We start from the raw sequence: 26,815 nt of genomic DNA, 5'->3' as shown, positions 1-26,815 counted from the left end.
AATTTTCAGGATATTTCTTTTTTCTTTTTTTTTTTATCCTCATCCGAGGACATTTTTCCATTTTTTTGTTCAGATAGAGCGGGAGGGAGAGAGGAAGAGAGAGAGAGAGAAACATCGACGTGAAAGGGACACATCGAGTGGCTGCCACCCGCACAACAAACCAGGGCCAGGGACAAACTGCAACCGAGGTACATGCCCTTAGCGGGATCCGAACCTGGGTCTTTCTGGACCGCAGGCCGACGCTCTAACCGCTGAGCCAAACCGGCCAGGGCCAGGATATTTCTTTTAATGAATTTTCCTATTTGATTTCAAGAAGATCTGAACATGATCACTAAGGTTGGATGGGCAACTTACCTCTTTTCTTATATAGTGAGTTAGAAGGCTATTTCAGAGAGTGTGGGAAAGAAAGAAATCAAGAGGAAAGAGGAAGTTAGGTTCCTGGAGTTAGGATAGGCTGCTCTGTAGTTTACATTACAAAGGTCAAAGAAGGAATCTGATAAAAGGGAAAACAAAATTATAACATAAACTTATCAAAAAGTAATCACCGCCCTGGCCAGTTTGGCTCAGAGGTTAGAGCATCAGCCTGCAGACCAGAGAGTCCCAGGTTCGGTTCCCGCTAAGGGCATGTACCTCGGTTGCAGTTTGTCCCCGGCCCTGGTTGGGTTGTGTGGGTGGCAGCCACTCAATGTGTTCCTTTCACATCGATGATTCTCTCTCTCACTCCCACTCTATCTGAACAAAAAATGAAAAAATGTCCTTGGGTGAGGATAAAATAAAAGTAATTACCAAAAACATTTCTCATTCAACCTTGTTTCTTTCTCAAATGTATTATTTTCACTAAAGGGAGTATTTTAAAGCTATTAAAAATGGCAGTTACTATAAGCACACAAAGATATATGCACAAGAATATTAACTTACATGTTGTTAGTAACAGGAAAAAAACTGGAAACAATCCAAAGGTCCATCAATAAGGATAGGTTAAATAAATTTTAGTACATCCATATAATTTAACATTATATAGTCATTAAAGGAGGTAAAATACATATACTAACATGGAAAGATGTCTAAATTTTACTGTTAAGTGACTATAGCAAGTTGCAAAATAGAATGTATAGTGTGATCTTTTTAATACAATAAGAGTAAACATTAGTATATGCTAAAAAATAACACAAAGGAATACATATAGTACTAAGTTATCATCTTGGTGGAGAAGGTGATTATATGAGACATGCATTTTTTATGGAATACATTTTCTGCACAATTGTTTTTTACAATGATAATGTATTGCTTTGTTTAAAAAAATGAAGATTAAGCCCTGGCCGGTTTGGCTCAGCGGTAAGAGCGTCAGCCTGCGGTCCAGAGAGACCTGGGTTCAGTTCCCGCTAAGGGCATGTACCTCGGTTACAGTTTGTCCCTGGCCCTGGTTGGGTCGTGCAGGTGGCAGCCACTCGATGTGTCCCTTTCACGTCAATGTTTCTCTCTCTCTCTCTCTCTCTCTCTCTCTCCCTCCCTCCCTCCCTCCCACTCTATCTGAACAAATGGAAAAATGTCCTCAGGTGAGGATTAAAAAAAAAAAAAATCAATGGAAAAATATCCTTGGGTGAGGATTAAAAAAAAAAAAGTCATTTTCACACAATGCCTAATTTAATGGGTCTTTAATTCATAAATATATTTATTTTCAAATTTTACTCCTATTTAAATACAATTGTCTTGCCCTGGCCAGTTTGGCTCAGCGGTTGAGCGTTGGTCTGCGGACCAGAGAGTCCTGGTTTTGGTTCCCACTAGGGGTACGTACCAAAAAAAATTAAAAATAAAAATAAATAAATAAATAAATACAATTGTCTTTGCCCAGCTAGTGTGGCTCAGTGGATTGAGCGTCATCCTATGGATTGAGAGGTCCTGGTTCGATTCCTGGTCAGGGCACATGCCCAGATTGTGGGCCCAATCCCCAGCAGGAGGTATGCAGGAGGCGGCCAACTGACATTCTCTCTCATTGATGTTTCTATTTCTCTTTCTCTCTCCTTTTCTCTCTCTCTAAAATCAATAAAGAAAGAAAAAATTTTTTTAAGTCTTCGATGACATTTGTTGCATATAAAATTCCTTAGCTTGGCATTCAAAGACTGCTCCATTAAAACTGGCCTAATCATTATCTCCCAGACTTAACCCACATGTCGAGTATAGCTTTCCCTCCTATCTCAGCTTAAGTGATGTTCACCTCATTCCAGTTGTACTCAATATCTTCTCGGTCTTCATATCATCTCCACTCTCATACCTTTTCCAATCTTTTCTCCAAGGTGAGTACACTTTTGAGAACCCTTCATATGTGATACTAAGGCTCTTTCTTTCTTTTTTAATATATTTTTATTGTTTTTTTAGATAGAGAGGAAGGGAAAGGGAGAGATAGAAGCATGGAGAGAAACATCAACTGACTGCTTCCTACATGCCCCATATTGGGGATCAAGCCTGCAACCTGGGCATGTGCCCTGACCAGGAATCAAACCAGCAACCTCTCGCTGAATGGAACAACACTCAATCCGCTGAGCCATACTGGCCAGGCCAAAGACTCTCTTTCTTATCTGGCCCCTACCCACATCTCCAGCCTTATCAATCTGTATTCCTTTACCCACAGATACAATCTACTTCAAACATAGAGAACTTGCAGAGGCTACTTATACTTCAATGTCTATGTATGTAATATTCTTTCTCTCTGAACTATTCTTTTTAAAATGTATTTTCCAATTACAGTTGACATATTAGTTTCAGGTATACAACATAGTAATTAGACATTTATATACTTTATTTTATTTTATTTTATTTTATTTTTTTTAATCCTCACCCGAGGACATTCTTCCATTCTTTGTACAGATAGAGTGGGAGGGAGAGAGAGAGAGAAACATCGACGTGAAGGGACACATCGAGTGGCTGCCACCCGCACGACCAACCAGGGCCGGGGACAAACTGCAACCGAAGTACGTGCCCTTAGCGGGAACCGAACCCGGGTCTCTCCAGACCGCAGGCCAACGCTCTAACCGCTGAGCTAAACCAGCCAGGGCCATTTATATACTTTATGAAGTGATCACCCTGGTTAAGTCTAGTAACCCATCTGGCACCATACTTGTATGTTCTTCCTGACCTCTTCTTTTTTTTTTTTTTTTTTTTTATATCCTCACCCAAGGACATTTTTCCACTTTTTGTTCAGGTAGAGTGGGAGGGAGAGAGAGGAACAGAGAGAGAGAGAGAGAGAGAAACATCGATGTGAAAGGAACACATCGAGTGGCTGCCACCCACACAACCGACCAGGGCTGGGGACAAACTGCAACCGAGGTACGTGCCCTTAGCGGGAACCGAACCCGGGTCTCTCAGGACCGCAGGCCGACGCTCTAACCGCTGAGCCAAACTGGCCAGGGCCTTCCTGACCTCTTCTACATGGTTCTCTTAGTAATCATCTCATGTGGGAAGTGTTCTCTGACCCTTCAGTCTCCTCCTTCTCTGCTTTGGTAATGCTTTGCACAAACACAATATTTTAAATGTTGCTTATCTGTCTCTTTTACTGGACTATGAGCTCCATGAGGGCTTAGACTCGAACTTACCTCCAAATGAAATGTTAACATACAAAGTTTAATACTACTATAGGAATAAAAATTTACAGTGGAGAAAAAAAGAAAATAAATAGGACATTGACATTTCATTCTTTCTATGTAAAAACATATTCATTGTTTAATTCATTCAGTCAACATTTATTTAGCACCTCCTAGGGGCCAGGCACTATGCCAAGCCCTAGCGAATTGGTTATGACAATAAAGACACATACACAAAAAGAATCTGAGAGGATATAATCCAAAATATTAAAATTGGCTATTAACTCTTAGAATCTTGGGAAGAATTGTAAAATTATATCTTCTCTTTTAAAATCATCTCTATTTCCTAATTCTTCCTTAATCAACATGCATTAATTTTATAATCACAAAAAATACATATATAAGGGGACCTCCCAAATTACAAATTTCTACCCATTAGTAGGAATACAATACTCAAATAATGTGCAAATTAGTGGACCATCGCTATTTTGAGAGCAAAACAATTTTTGAGAAATTTTGGTCAGATTCTAATAATACCTAATACAAAGAACAAGACTAAAATATGCAAAAACAATTCAATTTCCATAGTCCCTACTTTTGAAAAAGATCCCATGCAAATTGTCCAAGGAAAACATTGACCAAAAGATCAATACCACCTTTGTTTCCCACATTGAAGAAAGAAAATTATGTCATTTTATTACATTTAATGTAGAAGAAGAGATGACAGCCTCTATACAACTTGTTCAGAAGATAATTAATAAATAACACCATACTACATCTGTATAATGATTTACAGTTTATAGCTGACAAAGCACTTTGACCTTCACAATAATTCAGTTTTCTCACTCCTATTGGATAGATTAAAAAACTAAAGATTCAAATGAAGAAGGCCTTCTATTTATGACTCAAAAGCCAAAAGGTTTAAAGGAAAAGATTGAGAAGTTTGTCTACATAAAAATCTAAAAGTTCTGCATGGGAATGAAATAAAGAAGTCAGAAGACAATATCAAAATAGAAAAAATATTTGCAATACCACAGAAAAAAATTTCTTTTATGTATGATACTTATATATCACATATAAAGAGAACAAGACCTAGAAATCAATAGGAAAGAGACCTATGATACAACAGAAAAATAGGTAAAAAATGTAAACATAGTTTACAGAAAAGAAAAATGAGTGACTCAATCAATATAAAAAGATGGTTAACCTTAACATAATTTTTAAAAACTATTCTGAGGTATCATTTTTCTCCATCAGATTGGCAAAACTTCAAGTTTGATAACAGCAAAGCATAATATTAACAACACTGATCCTGAAATTAAAATTAAGTGCTTAGCCCTGGCCGGTGTGGCTCAGCGGTTGGAGCGTTGGCCTGCAGACCAGAGAGTCCTGGGTTTGGTTCCCACTAAGGGCATGTACCAACAACAACAACAACAAATTAAATGCTTTATTTTCATTTCTGCCACATTAGCTGTGTGATTTGGACAAGTCACTTAAATTCCCCATTCCTCAATTATTCATCTGAAAAATGGAGATTATAATAGTACTTATCTCAAAGGGATGTTATTAAGATTAAGTGAGGTTACGTATATAAATCACTTAGAATAGTATCTGGCACATAGTAAGTACCATATAAGTATTAGCTGTGATACAGCTAATGTTTTTGAGAGAGCAGGCATCCAATATACATCCCTCTGAATGTATATTGGAACAATCACTAAGGAAAACAATGTGGCAATATTTCTCATAGATAGATAGATAGATAGATACTTTGACCTAGAAACCCCACTTTCTGCAAATTTATCCCACAAATATCATTGCACACATGTAAATCAACATCTGTTCAAGGGTCTTCATTATAAAGTTGCTGATAATATCAAAAGACTGGAAGTAACACAAATGTCCAACAATAAGGAAATAGTTAAATTATGATACATCCATTAAACGGAATATTATGCAGGTGTTTTTTTTAAAAAAGCAGAAGCTCTCTATATACTGATCTGGAAAGGTTTCTAAGATATATTATGTGAAAAAGCATTATGGCCCTGGCTGGTTTTGCTCAGCGGTTAGAGCATTAGCCCACAGACCAGAGAGACCCAGGTTCAGTTCTCACTAAGGGCATGTGCCTCAGTTACAGTTTGTCCCCAGCCCCGCTTGGGGTTGTGTGGATGGCAACCAATCGATGTCTCTCTCTCATATCAATTTTTTTCTCTCTCTTCCTCCCTCTCTACATCCAGCTCTATCTAAAGATAAATGCAAAAATGTCCTTGGGTGAGGATGAAAAAAAAAAGGGCAGTATGGGGATGAGGGAGGGAGAAGGTGCAAGAAGAGTGGTGAACCATGGGTTAACTTTTGCATGAAAAGTGGAAAAAAAAAACAAAAAACATAATATGCAAGCATTTGCCTAAAGAAAGTCTAAAAGAATATAAAGACATTAGTAAAAATGGTTGGGAATGGCCATGGAACTAGGTAGATGGGGGCACTTTCACTTTTTACATAAAATATAAATATGAAAATATTTATTTAACCATTTGAATGTGCTACCTAGTCAAAGATTAATTACAAACAAAAACAAATCTAGCCCTGGCTGGTCTGGCTCAGCGGTTAGAGCACTGGCCTGAGGACTAAAGGGTCACAGCTTGATACCTGGCCTCAGTCAGGGAGGCAACCAGTCCATGTGTTTCTCTCCCCACCCTCCCTTCCTCTGTCTAAAAAGATGGATGAGCCCTGGCCAGTTTGGCTCAGCAGTTGAGTGTTGGCCTGTGGACCAGAGTCCTGGGTTCGGTTCCTGCTAGGGGCACATACCACAAAAAAAAAAAAAAAAGATCAATGGTAGGGAGGGCAGGATGGGGAGGAGGGTATGTAGGGGGTAAAAAGAAGAAACATCTGTAACAAAAATAAATCAATAAAAATTGAAAGAAAAATAAAAATAAAAAATCAATGGAAAAATATCCTCCAGTAAGGATTAACAAAAATACAAATAAAAAATAGAATAAATAAAGCTCACAGAGGCCCTGGCCAGTTTGGCTCAGCGGTTGAGCATTGGCCTGCGGACCAGAGAGTCCCGGGTTCAGTTCCTGCTAGGGGCACGTACCACACACACACACAAAAAATCATTCTTCATATGCCCTGGCCGGTTTTGCTCAGTGGTTAGAGCGTCAGCCTGCGGTCCAGAGAGACCCGGGTTCGGTTCCCGCTAAGGGCACGTACCTCAGTTGCAGTTAGTCCCTGGCCTGGGTTGGTAATGCGGGTAGCAGCCACTCAATGTGTCCCTTTCACGTCAATGTTTCTCTCTCTCTTCCTCTCTCTCCCTCCTACTCTATCTGAACAAAAAATGGGAAAAAAAAAGTCCTCGGGTGAGGATTTAAAAAAAAAAAAAAAAAGCTCACAGAGGATAAGAAATTTGCCTGCAATCATATAGCTAACAGGTGTTGATTATAGTTAGGATTTCCATTTCTTTTCCTTGTATGACTCTGCCTTTCTGAAATTTTCAGGAATGGAAGACTTGGAAATTATCACAAGTAGGCTTTTTTTCTGAAACAACCACTCCCTCTGAATGCTCAGCAAAAATAACACTAGTGAGACACACTAAAGTCATCTGCATATGATGACTTGGAAAAGAGTATAATACTTACTTATTGTTGGTCCAAAACATTCACTATCACCCACACTATACAATGTAATGATTGGGCTTTATTTACTGAAAGGAGACAAAATTCTCATAAAAGCCCTTAGCAGAAGTTTCAAATTCCAACACAACATTCATGTGGCAGAACAATACAGTGTACGACACTAAGAATGTGTCTATAAACACTTTCATGAAATGTATGACACTAAGAACATATCTATAAACACTTTCACATAAGGAAAAAGCATTAAAGCAAGTCAGCTTTCTACTCTAAATAAGACAGGAAATTAGTACATGTAAGTATATAATTTTCTGTTTACAATTAACATAAATACAAAATGTTATTGAGGATCCTTGGGTGTGAGTCCCTAGCCTAGCCTAACAAAACATACTTTTAAACAGAATTAAGCAGGCCCATCATATGCCAGATCACAAAGGATATGTGTTTGAGACCATCCCAAATATACATCTGTATAAAAGAATAATACATCCTAAATCCAGGGCACCAAGCATCTGAGAATCTTGACATTAATTCACATACAAACATCTGTACCACCTAATACTACTTTCTAACAAGTGCCAAAGAACCTCCAACTCTATTCCGAATCCCTCAATTCTGAGCAGCCCCACCTATAAGACCCATTATCTTCTCTGTTCCATTTCCTGCTATCATATTGGGTAACTATGACATTCATAATGATGGCATATTCAACATACCTTTAACCTCCCACTACTTCAATAAACTATACTTCCATTCCCCTTCAACAGCACTGAGACAGTTACACCCTGTTTTGTTTTTTTTTTGTTTTTTTTATCCTCACCCGAGGATATTTTTCCATTTTTTGTACAGGTAGAGTGGGAGGGAGAGAGAGGAAGGGAGAGAGAGTGAGAAACATCGACGTGAAGGGACACATCGAGTGGCTGCCACCCGCACGACCAACTAGGGCCGGGGACAAACTGCAACTGAAGTACGTGCCCTTAGCGGGAACCGAACCCGGGTCTCTCCGGACCGCAGTCCGACGCTCTAACCGCTGAGTCAAACTGGCCAGGGCAGTTACACCCTGTTTTTGTTTTTACTTTGAAATACTGAACTCTCAGCTTTCCCATTCTGTATCTCATAGAAAACCTTGTCTTCAACCACATTTCTGTTTGTGTTCTTATTCTCTAAATACACCAGCCCCTCTGAAGGTTTTAACTTCTTATAATCCCAGCTTGGAACCTCAGGGTCCATCATATCTCCCACACTACTGTTAGTGTCAAGTTACTCTACTTTTTTTTTTTTTCCTTGTAAATTCTAATTCTGGATTAACTCAACCATCTTTTTTTGCCCTACTGCTCTTAGGCTGCTGAATAAAGTGTAAAATCCATGCTACTGAGCCCTATTACAAATATATTATTTCTAATTTTAACTGGGCCCAAAATGTGGTCAGCAATCTTTTTGTTTTAACAACTTAATCCATTTCTCTTTCATTTTACATTGATCAAATACTCAAATCATAAACTCACCATAGTTCATTCTGTCCCCAGAGAAAATTGACTTCATAGATAACTGATCACATCAAGAAAATAAGACCATCTGTCAAATTCCCTCACCTTCTTTCCTTTCTATCACATCATTTTCCACCATGACTTCTATCCTTTGGGTGTCAAAGAATGAAATGCCCAACATATTTCCTCGGTAAATTTCCCATAAACTTACAAAGCTCTTTCACCCAAGCTAAAAAGAAAAATACACATGTGCCATAGTGGAAAGAAAACAGGTTTCAGAGCTAGACAGACCTTGTTCAAAATCTTGCCTGTGGTCTTCCCAACTGTAAGATGGGCACTGATTCCTAAGTCATAAGGTTGTTGTGATCTATAAAGCATCTTTATGGTAGCTAGTATATAACATAGTCTCAATAAAGATGTTTCACTACCATCAGCTCCCCTTCACAACCACACTTGTTGTATTTTTACTGGCTGCCTCCCATTTCCTCCTCAATCTACCATGATCTGACTACTTTTATTGCTATTATTATGCTATCTAAAGTGTCTTTCAGCCCTGGCCGGTTTGGCTCAGCAGTTAGAGCATCGGCCTGCGGTCCTGAGAGACCCGGGTTCGGTTCCCGCTAAGGGCGCGTACCTCGGTTGCAGTTTGTCCCCGGCCCTGGTCGGTTGTGCGGGTGGCAGCCACTCGATGTGTCCCTTTCACATCGATGTTTCTCTCTCTCTCTCTCTCTCTGTTCCTCTCTCTCCCTCCCACTCTACCTGAACAAAAAATGGAAAAATGTCCTTGGGTGAGGATAAAAATAAATAAATAAAGTGTCTTTCAAAGGAAACAAGTAATCTCCTAACTGCAAAATTCAGTGGTTTCTTCCTAATTCTCATTCTACTTGACTTCTGGAGCACCTGACAGTGATGGTTACCCGTGCTCTTCTTAAATTCTTTCTTCCTTTGGCTTCTATTATAATGCCATTCTGTTCTAGTTCTTGTCCCATTCATTTAAACTTTCTTTTTCGGTGTCTATTACCCTTCAAACAATAGTGTTCCTTGTGGTCTCCAACCCTTTTCTTCTCTTCTTTCAGTATTACCATCCATACTAAGGCTTCAAATATCATTCATATGTTCTCTGCCGATCCCTCAAATTTACATATTCAATTCTAACCTTTCTCCCAATTTTCAGAACAAAATTTCCAGCTACCCACAGTAGTAATATCTGAGAAACACCTCAAACTGAATTTGTCCAAAACCAAATTCATTACCTTCCCTCAAAATTGTTTATGTTCCGCCCTGGACAGTTTGGCTCAGCAGTTAGAGCATCAGCCCGCAGACCAGAGTCCCAGGTTCAGTTCCCACTAAGGGCATGTACCTCAGTTTCAGTTTGTCCCTGGCCCCAGGTTAGGGTCGTGTGGGTGGCAACCACTCATGTCTCTCTCACGTCGTTGTTTCTCTCTCTCTTCCTCCCCCTCTCCTTTCCTCTTCCTCCTACTCTATATGAAGATAAATGCAGAAATGTCCTTGGGTGAGGGTTAAAAAAAAAATTAAAAATTGTTTATGTTCCCCCACTTCAATTAACACTACCCATCCACCCCATCAGCCAAGTCAGAAACCTCCAGCTAATTGTCAGCTGTTTTGAAACCTCATAGAATTGCATGCCATTCTCCTAATTTTCCTACCATTATTCCAGTTTATTCCTTCTGACCTGGATTAGCACACTAGTCTCCTATCTACCTAGGCTTTCTGCCTCCACCCTGTCTTCACTTTCAATCCTTCCTCCACATTTTCATCAGAGATAATCATACCAAAGTCCTGCTTACAAAACCTGCAATGGCTCCCCATACCTATAGAATAAAGCCCAAACTTTTCAACATAGTTTTATCAGAGGTATAAGTGGAAAGGTTTTAAAATCAGACAAACCCGAGTTTCATTTCTAGCTAAATCTGAATACTGGCTTAGTCCAGTTTTCAAAGTGAAAGGGAAAAGGCAGACGAGGGAAAAGGAGGGATGCGGAGAAGAGGGATGACAGGGGAGAAAAGTGAGGGAGGCAGTAGTGTCTGAGGGGGAGGGAAGTATCTATCTTTCGAGGGTAGAAGTGGATGTTTTCGAGGGAAGAGTATGTTTGAAGGAGAGCACATTTTTGAGGAAAGAGGCTGTAACTGACAGGAGGAGGCTCTCCGTGTGGAGTTGGAGGTCTCAAAGAATTCTCTGAGGAAATGAAGGATTCCTGAGTCTCTGAAGTGAGGAAAGTCCCTGAGAGGAGTCAGGGAACAGGTCCATGATATGAAGGAATTTCTAATGGGTTCCAGGCCTCCGAGGTTGCGGGGGTGAGGGGGTTGGGTGGGGGTTGTCCCGGGACCTCGAGGGAAGTGAAACGGGAAGGCGAAGGGGTTGAGGAGTGTCCCCAACGGCTAAGAGGAGCACCTCTGGGAAGCGAGGAGGTCCTGTGGGTGTCAAGAGACGCAAGCGCCAATGCTCCGGAGCCGAAGCGGTGTATCAGCCGCGCGCGGGCCGAGGTGCCCCGGACCTGAGCCCCACGCGCTCTCTTGGCGTTACCTGAGGCGGGACTGAGCAGCCAGAGGGGTGCCTGCGCGAGCGGGAGGGGGAAGCGGCAGCAAAGAGGGAGCATAGTAGCCCTCACAACTCGGAGGCGGCAGCGGCTCTTAGCCTGCAGAGGCGGTGGGGGTCCCTCGCGCAGAAGCCGGCGATTCCGCGGAGCTAGCAGCGGCGGAGGACGAAGAGTCTACTGCCATGGCCCCGCAGTCAGGGCCGCTCCCCAAGCCTGTTGGCTGGGCCAGACGATCCGGCCTGCGAGCCAGAAAAGGCAGATGGAAGACCTGCTGGACTCCCCAACCGCCTGCGACTGAAACAACTACCCAGCCGGTCCGGGTTGGGGGCGGGGCTTCAACAGGCCACGCCCTTCTCCTCAAGCCCTCCCTCATAGCAGCCAATCAATAGCCAATCCTTAATCAACGACCTGGTGAAACTGCCCAATTAGGGTCAGGAATGCCACGTGGTATGAGGGTGGGCACAATGGACGTCCATAAAAGCCAATTAACAGACCTAGGCGCCAACTCTGGAGGACGAAGGGAACCAATAGGAAGGGAGTGGAGGTAAAAACACAAGAGGCCGTGTGCTGCAAAAGAGGAACCTAGGCGGAGGGAATACACCTGGTGGAATCCCCAGCCCCGGAGCCTCGCAGGAGGAGGGACAGTAAACACAAAATGGACCAATCAAAATTCCAAACATATAAGCGAATGGTAATTGACAAACCCAAAAGAAAAAGGATTCGACTGGCGGGGCTTTTGGGTTGGTGAAGGTATAGCTGAGTAAGACTGTTTAAGTAAGTCATGTGAACACAGAGTTCTTCCGGATTTCAGTATAGTGTGGGGGAAACTGTTACATAAACAATTACTGTGTTAACGACTTGAAATAGTAACGGCAGTGGGTAGGATTAAACAAAACGCTGAGGGACAAATTAATATAAGCTAAGAGATTAATTCTGATGAAGGCTTCGTGGAGGAGGTAAAACTTGAGTCGGCTTGAAAACAGAAGACTTTCAAAGAGCTGGGTAGATAATAAAATTATATTTAGCTGTTCAACAGCACACATTTCTTCATGCTTTCCATATGCCTGGACCTTGGGCACTCGTAATCTTAATGCCTGAGCAGATTGGAACAGGACTAGGGCTTCCAGGGCAAGAGCAGGCAAAGGAACAGTGGGAAATGGGCCTTCCTGCACCAGCATTCCCTGGGTTTAGAGATCCCCTTTCCTACATATTTAAACTTGTCTCTTAGACCTGCTGTTAAGGGTCTTGACAGATGAGTGGAATTTGAATATAGTATCCCTGGTTTCACTTTATGTTGTTTCAGTTACCTGTGGTCAACTGTGGTCTGAAAATATTAAATGAAAAATTCCAGAAATAAACAATTCATAATTTTAAATCGCAGCCATTCTGAATAGTGTGATGAAATCTCCTGTAGTCTCATTACATCCCACCTGGGATGTGAATCATCCCTTTGTCCTGCATTTCCATGCTGCTTATGATACCTACCTGCTGGCTAGTCACTTGGTAGCCATCTAGATGATCAGATCAACTGTCATAGTATCAATGATTGTGTTCAAGTAACCCTTAATAATGTCTAATTCACCTCATTTCATCTCTTCATATAGACATTTTACTATCTCACATCACAAAATGGGTGAGTACAGTACAATAAGATATCTTGAAAGACCATTCACATAACTTTAATTATAATATATTATCATAATTGTTCTATTTTATTAGTTGTTAATCTCTTAATGTGCCTAATTTATAAATTAAACTTTATTATAGGTATATATGTATAGAAAAAATATATAGTATATATAGGGTTTGGTAGTCTCCATGGTTTTAGGCATCCACTTGGTGTCTTGGAACATATTCCCCATGGATAACTACTGTAGTTAGGAGTATAGGTTGTGTGTATTCCTGGTAACAATAAAGTTTTTAGAAGATGTATGGTAGAAGATAAGAATGAATGGAAAGGTAAGAGGTTAGCCTGGCTGATGTGGCTCAGTGGTTGAGCATCAACCCATGTATCAAGAGGTCACTGGTTCCATTCCCAGTCAGAGTACATGCCCAGGTTGTGGGCCAAATCCCCAGTGGGGGGCATGCAGGAGGCGGCTAATTGATGTTCTTTCTCATCAATGTTTCTCTCTCTCTCTCTCCCCCTTCCTCTCTAAAAATCAATAAAAAACAAATTTAAAAAAAAAGAGGTTAAATGCAGGTTGGGCTTCAATGCCAAATTTGTCTTTTTTTTTTATCCTCACCCGAGGACATTCCCCCCCCCCCCATTTTTTGTTCAGATACAGTGGAAGGGAGAAAGAGGAAGAGAGAGAGAAAAACATCGACGTGAAAGGGACACATTGTGTGGCCGCCACTCGCACGACCAACCAAGGCCAGGGACAAACTGCAACCGAGGTGTGCGCCCTTAGTGGGAACCAAACCCAGGTCTCTCTGGATCACAGGCCGAACCGCCGAGCCAAACCAGCCAGGGCTGTCTTTTCTTCTTTTATGCTGTGTATAAAAGAAGAGAAGCCTTAACAGGACAGATTTTAGAAGACTAATTATTAGTTCACAGGATCTCTTAAGGGAGAAGAGAGCACCCTAGGCCAGTCCCCTAGGATACAGCCCAAAGTCATTTCTGTATTCTTCTTCTGGAAATAAGGCATGTACTGCCCCCTGGTGACAGTTCAAATACCATTGTTTCACAATGCTATTAAATGTTTCTGCTGCTAGAGATCTGGCACCCTTGCAAACCTGTCTCCCAGAGCCTGATACAAGGTAGCTGATAAATAAGTAGAGCACAGGTAGCAAGTAGAATTAACTAAATAATGCCATCATACCAGATGTACCACCTGACCAGTAAAAGATTTAAAAACCAGGGGTTCACCCTGGCTGGTTTGGCCCAACGTCAGCGGTTAGAGCGTCGGCCTGCAATCCAGAGACACCCAGGTTGGGTTCCCGCTAAGGGCACGTACCTCGGTTGCAGTTTGTCCCCAGCCCTGGTTGGTAGTGAGGGTGGTAGCCACTCGATGTGTCTCTTTCACATCGATGTTTCTCTCTCTCTCTCTCTTCCTCTCTCTCCCTCCCATTCTATCTGAACAAAAAAATGGAAAAATGTCCTCGGGTGAGGATAAAAACCAGGGGTTCCTTACAAATGGCTCATCAGGAAGATGAGCCTTGATGGGACTTTTAAAAAATTTTTTATCCTCACCTGAGGATATTTTTGCATTTATCTTCAGATACAGCGGGAGGAAGAAAGGAAGAGAGAGAAGCATCGACGTGAGACACATCGATTGTCCCTGCACAACCCCAACAAGGGCAGGGGACAAACTGCAACCGAGTTACATGCCCTTAGCGGGCCTGGAACCCGGGACTCCCCGGTCTGCGGGCTGATGCTCTAACCATTGAGCAACGGCCTGGGCGATGGGACATTTTTTTGTTTTGTTTTTTTGAACAGGTTCTGTTTGACCCAGGCCTGATCTCTACATTCCACTCTCAGCAGTCTCCCAGATGCTGAGGGGTAAAAACCAAGGACTGCCTTATTCAAGTGTCAAAAGGCCACTCTTCATGACATATCTGCTAGTTATGCCAGGGCACTGAATGCACCCCATAAAGGAAGTAGTTCCTGCCATCATCCGTTTTTTGTTGTTGTTCAGATAGAGTGGGAGGGAGAGAGAGGAAGAGAGAGAAACATCGACGTGAAAGGTACACATTGAGCAGCTGCCACCTGTACGACCCAACCAGGGCCAGGGACAAACTGCAACCGAGATACATGCCCTTAGCGGGAACCAAACCCAGGTCTCTCTGGACTGCAGGCCGACGCTCTAACCACTGAGCAAAACCTGCCAGGGCCTTGCCCATCAGCCTTTTATGATGCTTTTATTTCAGATAATTGTCTCCTCTTCCCGACTGTACTAAGCTAAAAGGTAAGACCTTTACATGAACCCACTGTACATCTTAGCTCAGGGTAAATATATACCAGAACTATTATGTATTATGTTCAATAAATATCCACTTGGTGCATGAATGGCATTATCTTTTGGCTATATTTAGCAGTGGAAGAGATCTCATGAGACCTCAGTGAGATGCTGTTGCTACTAAGGAAATCCTGGACTGCACTGTCTAGAATGCAAAATCCAGGTAAGGAGAAAATAATGTTTCCTTTAGTCTACTTAGGAAGATATATTTTCCAGAGAGCAACCAAGAGGTGGAAGGATCAAAACCAATAGCCACACAGCATTTTAAAAAATATAATAAGGCCCTGGCTGGTTTGCCTCAGCGATTAGAGTGTCCACCCGAGGACCAAAGAGTCGCAGGTTTGATTCTGGTCAAGGGCATGTACCTCGGTTGTAGTTCATCCCTGGCCCTGGTGGGGGTTGTGTGGGAGGCAACCAGTTGATGTGTCCCTCTCATATTAATGTTTCTTTCTCTCTCTCCCCCTCTCTTCCTCCCTCCCACTCTTTCTGAAGATAAATAGAAAAATATCCTCAGGTGAGGATTAAAAATATATATATATATTATAATATATTTATAAAATAGGAAATCTCCGAGTGCATCACTCTTAGTAAGCATAAGCACTGAATCATTAAATGTATTTCAGTTAATAAATATATACATTTGTATTTACTAAGCTATAATATAAACTGTTTCTTACCGGAGGTCACAGTAAAAAACAAAATCTGCGCCTGGCCAATATGGCTCAGTGGCTGAGTGTCAACCCATGCACCAAGAAGTCGCCAGTTCGGTTCCCAGTCAGGGCACACACCCAGGTTGTGGGTCAAATCCCCAGTGGGGGACATGCAAGAGGCGGCCAATCGATGTTCTCTTTCATAGATGTTTCTATCTCTCTCTCCCTCTCCCTTCCTCTCTCTCTAAAATCAATAAAGAAAAATACTTTTTTTTTTTTTTTTTTGTACAGATAGAGTGGGAGGGAGAGAGAGGAAGGGAGAGAGAGTGAGAAACATCGACGTGAAGGGACACATCGAGTGGCTGCCACCCGCACGACCAACCAGGGCCGGGGACAAACTGCAACTGAAGTAGGTGCCCTTAGCGGGAACCGAACCCGGGTCTCTCCGGACCGCAGGCCGACGCTCTAACCGCTGAGCCAAACCGGCCAGGGCGAAAAATACTTTTTAATAAATAAAATACATAAATTATTATTTCTTAAATCTGAAATCCACTGGATTAGAGGTAGAAAGACTGAAAGAAGAGAGCAGACTGCTACAGAAGTATAGGCTGGGCTGCTAAGGATGAGCAGGTGTGAAAGGGCTGGAGTGAGCCTCAAGAGCAGAAGATGGAGATAAGAGCCCACCAGAATGTTTCGCCCTCCTCTGCATCCCTACATTAATACTGCCTGAGAGCACTGTCCCACCTTATTCTACCTGCCAGAATGGGAGCTCCTCCACCTTCCTCCAAGTTCCACTGAGCACAGGATCTAAACTCAGAAGGTACAAATATAAATGTCTATGAAACTGGATTTCAGAGAGAGAGAGGTGGCAGAAAGCAGTCATGTTATAGAAGGAAGAAAAGGTACAGTTCAGTCTATCCGATGTAGGGTGCTGATTCACAAAAAACACATCAGGGAGGGTTAAACCATTTTACTGCAGTTGGTGGGCAGGTGGGCAGGCAGTGACAAGCCTCAGTAGGGAGGTCAGATACCAGCTAGATCAAGAGGATAGATGCAGGGAGCCCAAAAACAGGTCCTTGGAGGGGAAAGGGAGCAAAGAAGACTTTATCCTACTACTCTTACAAGTCCTTACAGGTCATTCAGCCCTGGCCAGTTTGGCTCAGTGGTTGAGCGTCAGCCTGTGGACCAGAGAGTCCCGGGTTCGGTTCCCACTAGGGGCATGTACCACCAAAAAAAAAAACAAGTCCTTACAGGTCATTCAGAAGTATCTTGGGGCCATTAAAGGACAGGTCCTTTTGCTCAAAGCTCTAGACCTGGAGCTGAAAGCGGATGGGTTCCAGGTTAGAAAGGGTGTTCTTCTGGAGATCTAAAAGGAGAGAAAGGAAAGACAGAACAAACCATCAGCCAACACTGTGATATACGGAACTAGGCCCTGGGCCTACCTAATGGGGAAGGATATACAGGCCTGACTTGGGATAAGTAGCAACAGAGGTTGATGGATTCACAAAGAAAAACGCAGAGACTCCATTCTATCTAGTGCCAAACAATTAAGCAGGTGGCATTCGAGCACCATTCAGATTCAACCTACCCCAGAACTAGATCCCTGCCCTTACCCTTCCATAGCTACCTTAAAAGTTCCCAGTTACTGTTACTGTCCTGACAACTGACTTCAGAGCTGATGAAGAAAAAAACATGGTGAAGGTGATGGCCAGGGGTAGCTTAGATTGGAGAACATGAATGAAAGTCCTAGAAAGAGAAACAAAATCAGAGGCAGAAATGGTGATGGTGGGTCAAGGGTACCCTTCCAACACAGAACTGTCCTCCTTCCTGAGGCCAGAACTCCCCATTTACCCTCCAAACATACACAGATACCTCAGTGACTCCATATCAAGTAATGCCCAGTAATGCCCTTATGGGCTGCGACCCAGATGTTCATACTGCTCCTATCAGTCCATGTAAAATATAGGATAGCTGTACTTTGGCCCCCAATGCCTGGCTTCTGTAAGACAAATCCCTTTCACTGTCACAGGCACCCACACCCCCTAACCTGAGGAGATCATGCTCCCACCGGGCATCTTGGACCTCTGTCCTGGTAGCCTCCTTGCCCTCCTGCCGCTCTGTAGCCGCTCCGACATCTTCCAGATTATGGTCCCAAGTAAAACCAAACTTCTCCCTCTCCAGGAGATACCCCCTCCTCATAATTGGCCTCTTCAGCACACCTGAAACCCTCAAATGGGAAAGAACAGTTTCTCATGGCCTGGAGCAGAGGGCTTGGGAAGAAGAGATCTGAAGGGAGGTGGAGTCATCACAGGGAAGAGAAAGAGATGGGGAAGAGAGAAAGTATCCAGCCTGCCTGAAGACAGGGAAAGGAAGGGGCCTAAATAAGGAGATATGAAGGGATAGATCCAATCCTGGTCCTACCTTCCAGCTGTGACCTGAGCTTGCCACCCCTCAGTCATCTGTTTCAGCATCAGTTCCTGATGCTGGGCTGCAGATGAGAGAAAATGTAAGAAGGCTGTTCTCCAACTTCTTTCCTTCCTCCTCCCTGCCTTATGCCCAGTCCGGTGCTGAAAACTGAGATAGAAGCATTCTGGTCTAGCTGATAGGAAACTTCCAAGCTGAATCGGGAGAGTAGACTCACACCTTTGGAGGCAAGACAAAATACTTGGCCAGACTACTGAGTAGCTCAAGCTGATAGAGCTATGGCCACTTACTGGCAGAGAGAACAAAAAGGCTTTCCAGAAAAGGGGACAGGTGGACCCATAGCCTCCCCTCAGTCTTTTACTTACTCAGCTGGTCCTGCAGCAACTTCAGTTCCTCCCTCAAAACTTCTGACTCCTCTCACAGCAGTTGCCTCCTGCAGGGTGGACAGCATTGTCATTCTAAAAAGCCAATCAAGGCCTTGGAGAGAAAGGGGACTGACAGGAGTGGGTGGGGAAAGGAAGGGGTGAGAGAGAGGTTGGGAGGGCAGAAATTAATAAATAAATAAATAGCCAATCAAGAAGCCAAGAGGAGGCTACCAGAGTACCTGGAGTTCAAAGGCCTAAAGGAGAGGTCTTGCCCATCACTTACTCATTCTGCAGCTCTTGGTGAAGGCCACTGGTAGCACTGCACTTTTGTGGCACTATTTGTATCTGGGTTTGGGTCTGCTCCTGCACCTGCTTCCAAGGCCCTGTAGTTCCCTTCTCAGCCCATCCAGGTGTTGCTCTAGGACAAGAACCTTCAGCTCTGGGCCCCTCTGCAGCAACCTGAGTGATGCTATAAGACAAGTTGGGGGTTTGGGGGTCAACCCCTCTCAGAGCTTCACACATGAGCCTAGAGACTCCACTTGTGAATCAAGACACAAACTCAACAACAAGTGTGCAACAAAATTGTCTGCACACATATGAGGTCCTGTGTATGAAGAAAAGAACTGGCCAGATACCTTCCAGGGAACAGATTTGGTACTTCTGCTGCTCTTACTCTTCCAACAGGCCTGCACAGCTTGCCTTAATGCCTCAGTCACCTACCCAGGCAGAAAACCACATGAGCTACTGTGTAAGGGACTTCCCCAACACCTGGTATCCTTGTCGCACACAAACACCACACATACACACGTAGGATTCCAAGCCTCACCTGAGCCTGGGATCTAAGAATAGTACCTTATCCCAGAGAGAAGATGTGCTATGGGCCTCAACCCAATTCAGTCTCTCTGGGACAATAGGAGTCTCTAGAGCCCAAGGCTGTTGAACTTGGGCTCTTGATTGGGGAAGCAAGTGATGAGGAGAAATCCAAGTCCCAGTCAGGTCTCCTGCTGAGTAAATAAGGAACAAGTGCAAGACTTGGGGGAGAGGGAGGCGCGGATTAAGAGGACACAGATGTTTGTTCAAGAAAGGATATAGTTGGCCCTGGTCGATTTTGCTCAGCGGTTAGAGTCAGCCTGCAGTCCAGAGAGGCCCGGGTTCGGGTTCCGCTAAGGGAACGTACCTGTACCTCGGTTGCAGTTTGTCCCTGGCCCTGGTTGGGTCGTGCAGGAGGCAGCCACTCAATGTGTCCCTTTCACGTCAATGTCTCTCTCTCTCTCTCTCTCTTCCTCTCTCTCCCTCCCACTCTGTCTGAACAAAAAAATGGGAAAATGTCCTGGTGGGGGAGAGAGAGAGAGAGAGAGAGAGAGAGAAAGAGAGAGAGAGAGAGAGAGAGAGAGAGAGAGAGAGAGAGGGAGAGGAAGGATATAGTTGGACACTTGGAAGGAATAGTGGATGGTACAGGCACTGGTAAAGAAAGATCCTGAAGGGGTAGAAAAAGGGACAATACTTACCAGCAGCAGAGACGCCAAGGTGATCCAACCGCTGCTACAAAAGAAACACGTGCATGTTCAATGAGATCTGTCAGAGTCCTTTAATCCACACTCCTAAACACCGGGCCTTACTTCCCGTACCTTAATCCTGGCCACATTTCTGTCAGTAGCACTGAGAAATGCGTCCCGCTGCTCAGACCAGCTCAGGCCTGCGGCAGGGGGTCTGTCTCCCTGGCGTCTTGTGCCCTTGCTCTCCCAGCAAGGGGCAACCGACGTACAGCCCAGGAAAGACCACAACGTCAGGTTAAAAGAAAGAATACTAAGGGTAGGGGTGCAATATCAGGCCAAAACTGCGCCTCTGGGACTAGTCAGGGAAGAGGCGTTCTTGGGGGACTGGGGGAAAACGAGGATACCCTGATATGCACATATCAGTAAGTAGTTTATGGTGCGAACCTTGGTCGAGACCTCCCCAGACACAGGATATAGGCGCCATCACGCTGATTCTATCCCAGCTACTACTGCCGCTGCAGAGTTCAAAACCTCCGGTAGGCCTGGAAAGTCTAACTTTGGACTGGCTGCCGCAGCGCCACTTGGGAAACTGAGTTCGTTTCCCGCAGAGACAACTCGCGATGGAGGCTACCGAACTACGTTTCCCTGGAGACAATACGTGTATGCACACCCTCACCGTGAAGCTTGCTGGAAAAACGAGTCTTCCTGATTCTGTAGTGGTTGTTTCCAAGGACCAAATGAACTACGTATCCCAGGATGCATGGCGCAGGGTCAACTGTGTCCCGCCACGGGTCCCACAAGTTCTTGGGAAATGGAGTCCAAGCTACCCTGAAAATCAACGGCCCAGGTTATCCGTGAGACTCCATTCCCCAGCAAGCTCAGCGTGTAGCGTGCAGTATGGAGCCGCAAGTCGCAGAGCTGAAGAAGAAGATTGAGGACACGTTGTGCCCTTTTGGCTTCGAGGTTTACCCCTTCCAGGTTGGTTTCTCTCTCCTGTAGTGCTAGGGTGAGGTATATGATTGGCCTCGGTGCTACCGGCGTAGGCTGGAAGCCTTCTGGTCCTTCCAGAGCTCCTCTGGTCCCGTGTCCATATGACCTACCCGGACAGAATGTAACCGGGGCTTGGAAGGGAGGAGCTGTCGCACGTCCGTCCTTTTACCCGCTATGCCAGACTAAGAGACACTATATGATCCAGTAACCTTGTGGTTCTGTCACTTACATAATCTACGGAAAGAAAGGCACCCTTGGGGTCAGAGTCACCTTGGAAGCTTCCTGATGGAGTTAGGAGAGGGCAAGTCCAGGAAGGTTTGCATAACTAGGATTTAGGTCATTTGAGAAGGGAAAGGCATTCCTGGTGTTGAACAAGCAAATAACTTGCTGGTTTGTTCCATCCACCAACAGAAGGATAATTCATAATGTTGTCAATCACCAGCACTGGGCTGGGTATAGAAACTACACCCGACTGACACACAAATCTGGCACCACAGCCTTCCCGTTTACATTAAGTCCATTTACTCCTTATCCAGTGCCCCCTCCACTGAGCTGTATACTTAGACACAAAGCTAAATCAGCTCAGCTGAACCCTTTGCCTGATGTTTAAGAGACAGCCCACTCACCCCTTCCACTGAGTGGCCCACAGCAGTGCTGGGAAAAAATATGGAGGAAGGAGTAGGTTGGGACTAGTTTGAGAGAGAACTTTCCAGAAAAAATGGAGTTGAGGTGTTTTTTGTTTTTTTGTTTTAATTCTCACCTGAGGACATTTTTTTTTTTTTTTTTCATTTTTTGTTTAGATAGAATGGGAGGGAGAGAGGGGAAGAAAGAGAGAGAAACATCGACGTGAAAAGTACCCATCAAGTGGCTGCCACCCGCACAACCCAACCGAGGCCAGGGATAAACTGCAACTGCGATACGTGACCTTAGCAGGAACCGAACCCGGGTCTCTCTGAGTTGAGTTTTATATGAAAAGATAGATTGGAAGAAAGGAGGGTTATATACATCCCAAATATGAGGAACAGCTTGAGTGAAGGAAGTGGTGGATAGCAGGTATGGGGGACAGTAAAGATGCCCATGTGGTAGATCAGGTGGACTTGGGTAGTTGAAGCTGTTGTACTGAAGCCCTGCTAGTCATTCTAGGCTCCTAGTTCACTCACCTCCCCATTGCCCCATCCAGTCAGCCACCAGGACCTGTCTCCTGAATTTCCCAAATCCATTTTCTTCCATCCAACACATCTATGCTCTGGTCCAGGCCATTTCTCATTTGAATTTACTGCAATAGCCTCCTTGCTGTCATTTTGCCTCCAATCCATCCTCCACACTGCAGCCAGATTGATCTTTCTAAAAACTGATCATGTCAGTTTACTCAAGTCTTCAGTAGCCCTGCATTATTACTAAATTAGACCCATCTTCCTTAATTGGTATCCTTTGTTTTTTTATCCTCACCCTAGGACATTTTTCCATTTTTTGTTCAGATAGGGTGGGAGGGAGAGAGAGAGAGAAACATCAGTGTGAAAAGGGCACATGGAGTGTCCGCCTCCCACACAGGGCCGGGGACAAACCGCAACCGAGGCACATGTCCCCAGCGGGAACCATTCTCTCTGGTCCATGGGCTGATGCTCTAACTGCTGAGCCAAACCGGCCAGGGTTTAATTGGTATTCTTGAATACCAGTCACAATCTCACTCACTCCTACTGATCTCTACAGCCTTCTCTCCCTCTGCTGACCCCTATAGATCCTTCATTTCTGTTTTTTGGGGATTTTTTTTGTTGTTTTTTTTGGTGTGTGCCCCTAGCAGGAACTGAACCCAGGACTCTCTGGTACACAGGCTGATGCTCCAACCGCTGAGCCAAACCGGCCATAAACCCTTCATTTCTATCAAACTAGACAATTTGTTATTCTCCAAATATGTACTGTGCTTTTGACCTCACTGTTTATGCTGTCACCTCCGTTTAGAATACACACCAGATTCTCCCTCTCCACATCAACCTGTCACCTTCCCTCCCAGTCTTTTTTTTAATCCTCACCCAAGCACATTTTTCCATTTTTTTTGTTCAGATAGAGTGAGAGGAAGAGAGAGAGAAAAACATCAACGTGAAAGGGACAGCTCTCGCATGACCCAACCAGGGCCAGGGACAAACTGCAACCGAGGTACGTGCCCTTCGCGGGAACCGAACCCAGGTCTCTCTGGATCGCAGGCCGATGCTCTAACCACTGAGAAAAACTGGCCAGGGCCCAAGAAGCCTTTTCTTTTTTTTCACATTATTTTTATTTTATTTTATTTTATTTTTTTATCCTCACCCGAGGATATTTTTCCATTTTTTGTACAGATAGAGTGGGAGGGAGAGAGAGGAAGGGAGAGAGCGAAACATCGATGTGAAGGGACACATCGAGTGGCTGCCACCCGCACGACCAACCAGGGCCGGGGACAAACTGCAACCGAAGTACGTGCCCTTAGCGGGAACCGAACCCGGGTCTCTCCGGACCGCAGGCCGACGCTCTAACTGCTGAGCCAAACTGGCCAGGGCCCAAGAAGCCTTTTCTAATTTTAGGGGACTTTCACCTGGCTCTGTCATTGCACCAATCACAGTTCAATCAATTTCTTTTTGTTCCTAGTTGTTCGTGAAATATCTGCCTCTCTATTCTAAACTCCCTGTCAAATTCAAGCAAGTATCCCCGTAAATACACATAACAGAGCATCAGTAGAAGTTCAGTGGTTGATTCCTGGCCGGTTTGGCCCAGTGGTTACAGCCTCGGGCCATGGATGAAAGAGTCACAGGTTCAATTCCTGGTCAAGGGCATGTACTTGAGTTGCAAGTTCAATCTCCAGCCCTGGTTGGGGTTGTGTGGGAGGCAACCAATTGATGTGTCTCATCGATATTTCTCTCTCCCTCCCTCCCTTCCACTCTATCTGAAAAGAATCAATGGAAATATATCCTCACGTGATTACCAAAAACAAAACAAAAAGGAAATGATTGAGTGAATGAGATGGAGGCTGGAGCAAGATATATGAGGCCTTGAATGCCAAGTTAAGGTATGAATTTTCTCTGTTCCAGGTGGCATGGTACAATGCACTCCTACCTCCAGTCTTCCACCTGCCCCTGCCAGGACCTACCCTGGCCTTCCTGGTACTCAGCACACCTGCTATGTTTGACCGGGCCCTCAAACCCTTCCTGCAGAGCTGCTGCCTCCAACCACTGACTGACCCTGTGGACCAATGTGTAGCCTACCACCTGGGCCGTGTTAGAGAGGTGAGCAATTTTCATATCCTCCCCTAGCTTCAAAATCTGCAACTGCTTCAAGCTCCTCCAAGCTCAATGCAGGATCTAGACCTCTCCATAGGGTTAAGAGTCACTTTCCAGGTAGGATGATATCCTAAAGCCAGCCTTGACATTGTGATCTCTCCCCATTCTGCCTTCTCAGTCCAGGTTTGGCCACCTTCCCCTAGCAGGCCCTCTAGGTCTGAAATCCATCTCACTCACCCTACACCAATGGGTGACTATATGAACCTGAGACTAGATTTCCTTTGACCTCCAAATGAAATAGAAATAAGCCCAATATCTCCAAGGCATCTCTCACCTGTCTTTGCCCTTGGAAGCTTTATGCTGTCTTGGGGCCTTTTGAGGACAAAATATTTCCCCACCACACACTCATATGTACATACTTACATACATTGAGTCTCCCATGTCTTCCTCCACACTGCAACTCTGGAGGGCAGAGTCAAGTTACCCCTCATAATGGAGGTTTCTGAACAAGACCTTCAAACATGGGCCCTCCTGGACAGAATATCATTTTCTTCACACTGGGACACCTCCCCCAGTTTCCCTTCAAACATAACTTCTAAGGACAGGACCTTGTTAATACAAATCAGGGATGTTTAAGGAAAGGTCAGGATTCCTCTTATGCTAAAGCCTCCATCTTGTCCTCCACCCCAGAGCCTCCCAGAGCTGCAGATGGAAGTTATCGCTGACTATGAGGTACACCCCAACCGGCGCCCCAAGATTCTGGCCCAGACGGCAGCACATGTGGCAGGGGCTGCTTACTACTACCAACGACACGATGTAGAGGCTGACCCCTGGGGGACCCAGGTCAGAGGACAAGTATGAATGACTAGACACTAAGAAAATAGTGAAGCCTCATTCTTCCTCTTCCCATGGGTAAAGGAGTTTGTACACAACCCAGGACAAAGGTATTCCCTGCCCAGGGGTCCAGCCCCATGTGCTTTCTGGTCCCACCTGGGGACAGGTCAGAGAACCTAGTCGGTAAAACCGTTACAGAATGGAGGGGACAGAGCAGTGATTAGATCAGTGGTGAGGCTTTGAAGTTGAGGCTCAGCTTAAGAAACCCTCATGGCTAGTGAGCTCATGAAAAGGGCTGTCCAGGTGAAATGAGGGAGCTCAGCTACAAGAGTGACAGAGGCTCACATGTGGAATCAGTATCCATTGAGAATAAGTGAATAAGCCTAGTTGCAGTGATAGTAGTTGAATTTGGTGCCACAATGATGTCTATGACCTTGCTTTTCTTTACCCTCTCCCCAGCATATATCAGGTGTGTGCATACATCCCCGATTTGGGGGCTGGTTTGCCATCCGAGGCGTAGTGCTGCTGCCAGGAATAGAGGTGCCACATCTGCTGCCCACTAAACCCCTCGACTGTGTACCAAGAAGAACTGACCGAATCGCTTTGCTTGAAAGCTTCAACTTTCATTGGCGTGACTGGGCTTACAGGGATGCTGTGATACCTGAGGAACGCTACTCAGAAGAACAGAAGGCCTACTTTTCCAGTCCACCTGCTCAACGCTTGGCCTTGTTGGGCTTGGCCCAACCCTCAGAGGAGCCTAGCTCTGCATCCCCTGAGCTTCTCTTTACCACACTCATACCTAAGCCCCAGAATCTCAGCAGAGTCAAGGGATGGCTAAGCCCCAAGGTCTCACCACCTGCATCCCCTGACCCTTGATACCCTCCTCCCTGTGGGATCCTTATTTATACCAATGGTACCTGCTAAGACTTGGCTTTGGCAAGGCAAGGTTTTATTTTGGGTAAAAGATAATTACTTTTGATAAAAGCATTATAGTAGAGATCTTCAATGAAGACAAGGTTCAGAGAAGTTTGATCAAGACAACAAGAAATTAAAGACCAAGAAATCAGTGTTAGTTAATATTTCTATAGAAAAAAAGACCAAGGCAGATACTGAATTCCCACTTGCCTTGGAATATGGAATCACTGCCTGTTACCATTGCTCTGCAGTGCTGGAAGATGCTACTTGTTACAAGGACAAAGGGGTCTTTATTACCTGTTAGCATTTCTCTACAGTGCTCCAAGATGCTATCTGATATGTACTTTTGATTCTTAAAGTTCTATCTTCTAAATAATGGTATAAATAAATAATGTCTCATAGTGTTGTGTGGACTGAATACACATAAAACATTTCTGAACAGAGCCTCGCACACAGTAAGAAGTGTTTGAGCCTCGCACACAGTAAGAAGTGTACCGGCTGTTCTTTTTGTTTTGTTTTGTTTTTCATCCTCACCTGAGGACATTTTTCCATTTTTTGTACAGATAGAGTGGGAGGGAGAGAGAGAGAGAGAGAAACATCGATGTGAAAGGGACACATCGAGTGACTGCCACCCGCACGACCAACCAGGGCCAGGGACAAACTGCAACCGAGGTACATGCCCTTAG

General features: G+C 44.4%; 2 protein-coding genes and 1 long non-coding RNA gene across 4 annotated transcripts in view; 1 reads left to right on the top strand and 2 right to left on the bottom strand.

Annotated features, from left to right (window-relative positions):
• Positions 1–18,976, bottom strand: part of TESK2 (testis associated actin remodelling kinase 2) — a 139,896-nt gene extending 120,920 nt beyond the window's left edge. The window contains exons 1-6 of one of the 2 annotated variants that reach the window (XM_036255287.1): positions 18,930–18,976; positions 18,647–18,714; positions 18,279–18,345; positions 17,905–18,084; positions 17,485–17,603; positions 17,109–17,223 (exon numbers count right to left, since the gene is read on the bottom strand). The gene's annotated coding sequence lies outside the window, so the exon portion shown is untranslated. Of the gene's footprint in view, positions 1–11,238; positions 11,540–17,108; positions 17,224–17,484; positions 17,604–17,904; positions 18,085–18,278; positions 18,346–18,646; positions 18,715–18,929 lie in introns of those variants that run through there. The other variant, XM_036255288.1, reaches the window with a different exon arrangement.
• Positions 18,977–18,999: 23 nt separating this feature from the next.
• LOC118626056 lies at positions 19,000–19,791 on the bottom strand. The gene is made up of 3 exons (XR_004958854.1): positions 19,473–19,791; positions 19,282–19,362; positions 19,000–19,115 (listed from the first exon to the last, which is right to left on the bottom strand). It is a non-coding gene; the product is annotated as an uncharacterized LOC118626056 (long non-coding RNA).
• A 1,246-nt stretch (positions 19,792–21,037) lies between these two features.
• MMACHC (metabolism of cobalamin associated C) lies at positions 21,038–26,206 on the top strand. Its single transcript, XM_036256613.1, has 4 exons — positions 21,038–21,120; positions 24,192–24,386; positions 25,071–25,223; positions 25,674–26,206. Exons 1-4 carry the CDS (start codon positions 21,040–21,042, stop codon positions 26,088–26,090), a joined length of 846 nt encoding a protein of 281 aa, XP_036112506.1. The 5' UTR covers positions 21,038–21,039; the 3' UTR covers positions 26,091–26,206.
• The last annotated feature ends 609 nt before the right edge of the window (positions 26,207–26,815 follow it).

Source organism: Molossus molossus, unplaced genomic scaffold (assembly GCF_014108415.1).
Source record: "Molossus molossus isolate mMolMol1 unplaced genomic scaffold, mMolMol1.p scaffold_m16_p_12, whole genome shotgun sequence".
Taxonomy (NCBI): Eukaryota; Metazoa; Chordata; class Mammalia; order Chiroptera; family Molossidae; genus Molossus; species Molossus molossus.
Note: the sequence above shows the minus strand (reverse complement) of the source record. Positions and strands in the feature narration are given on the sequence as shown.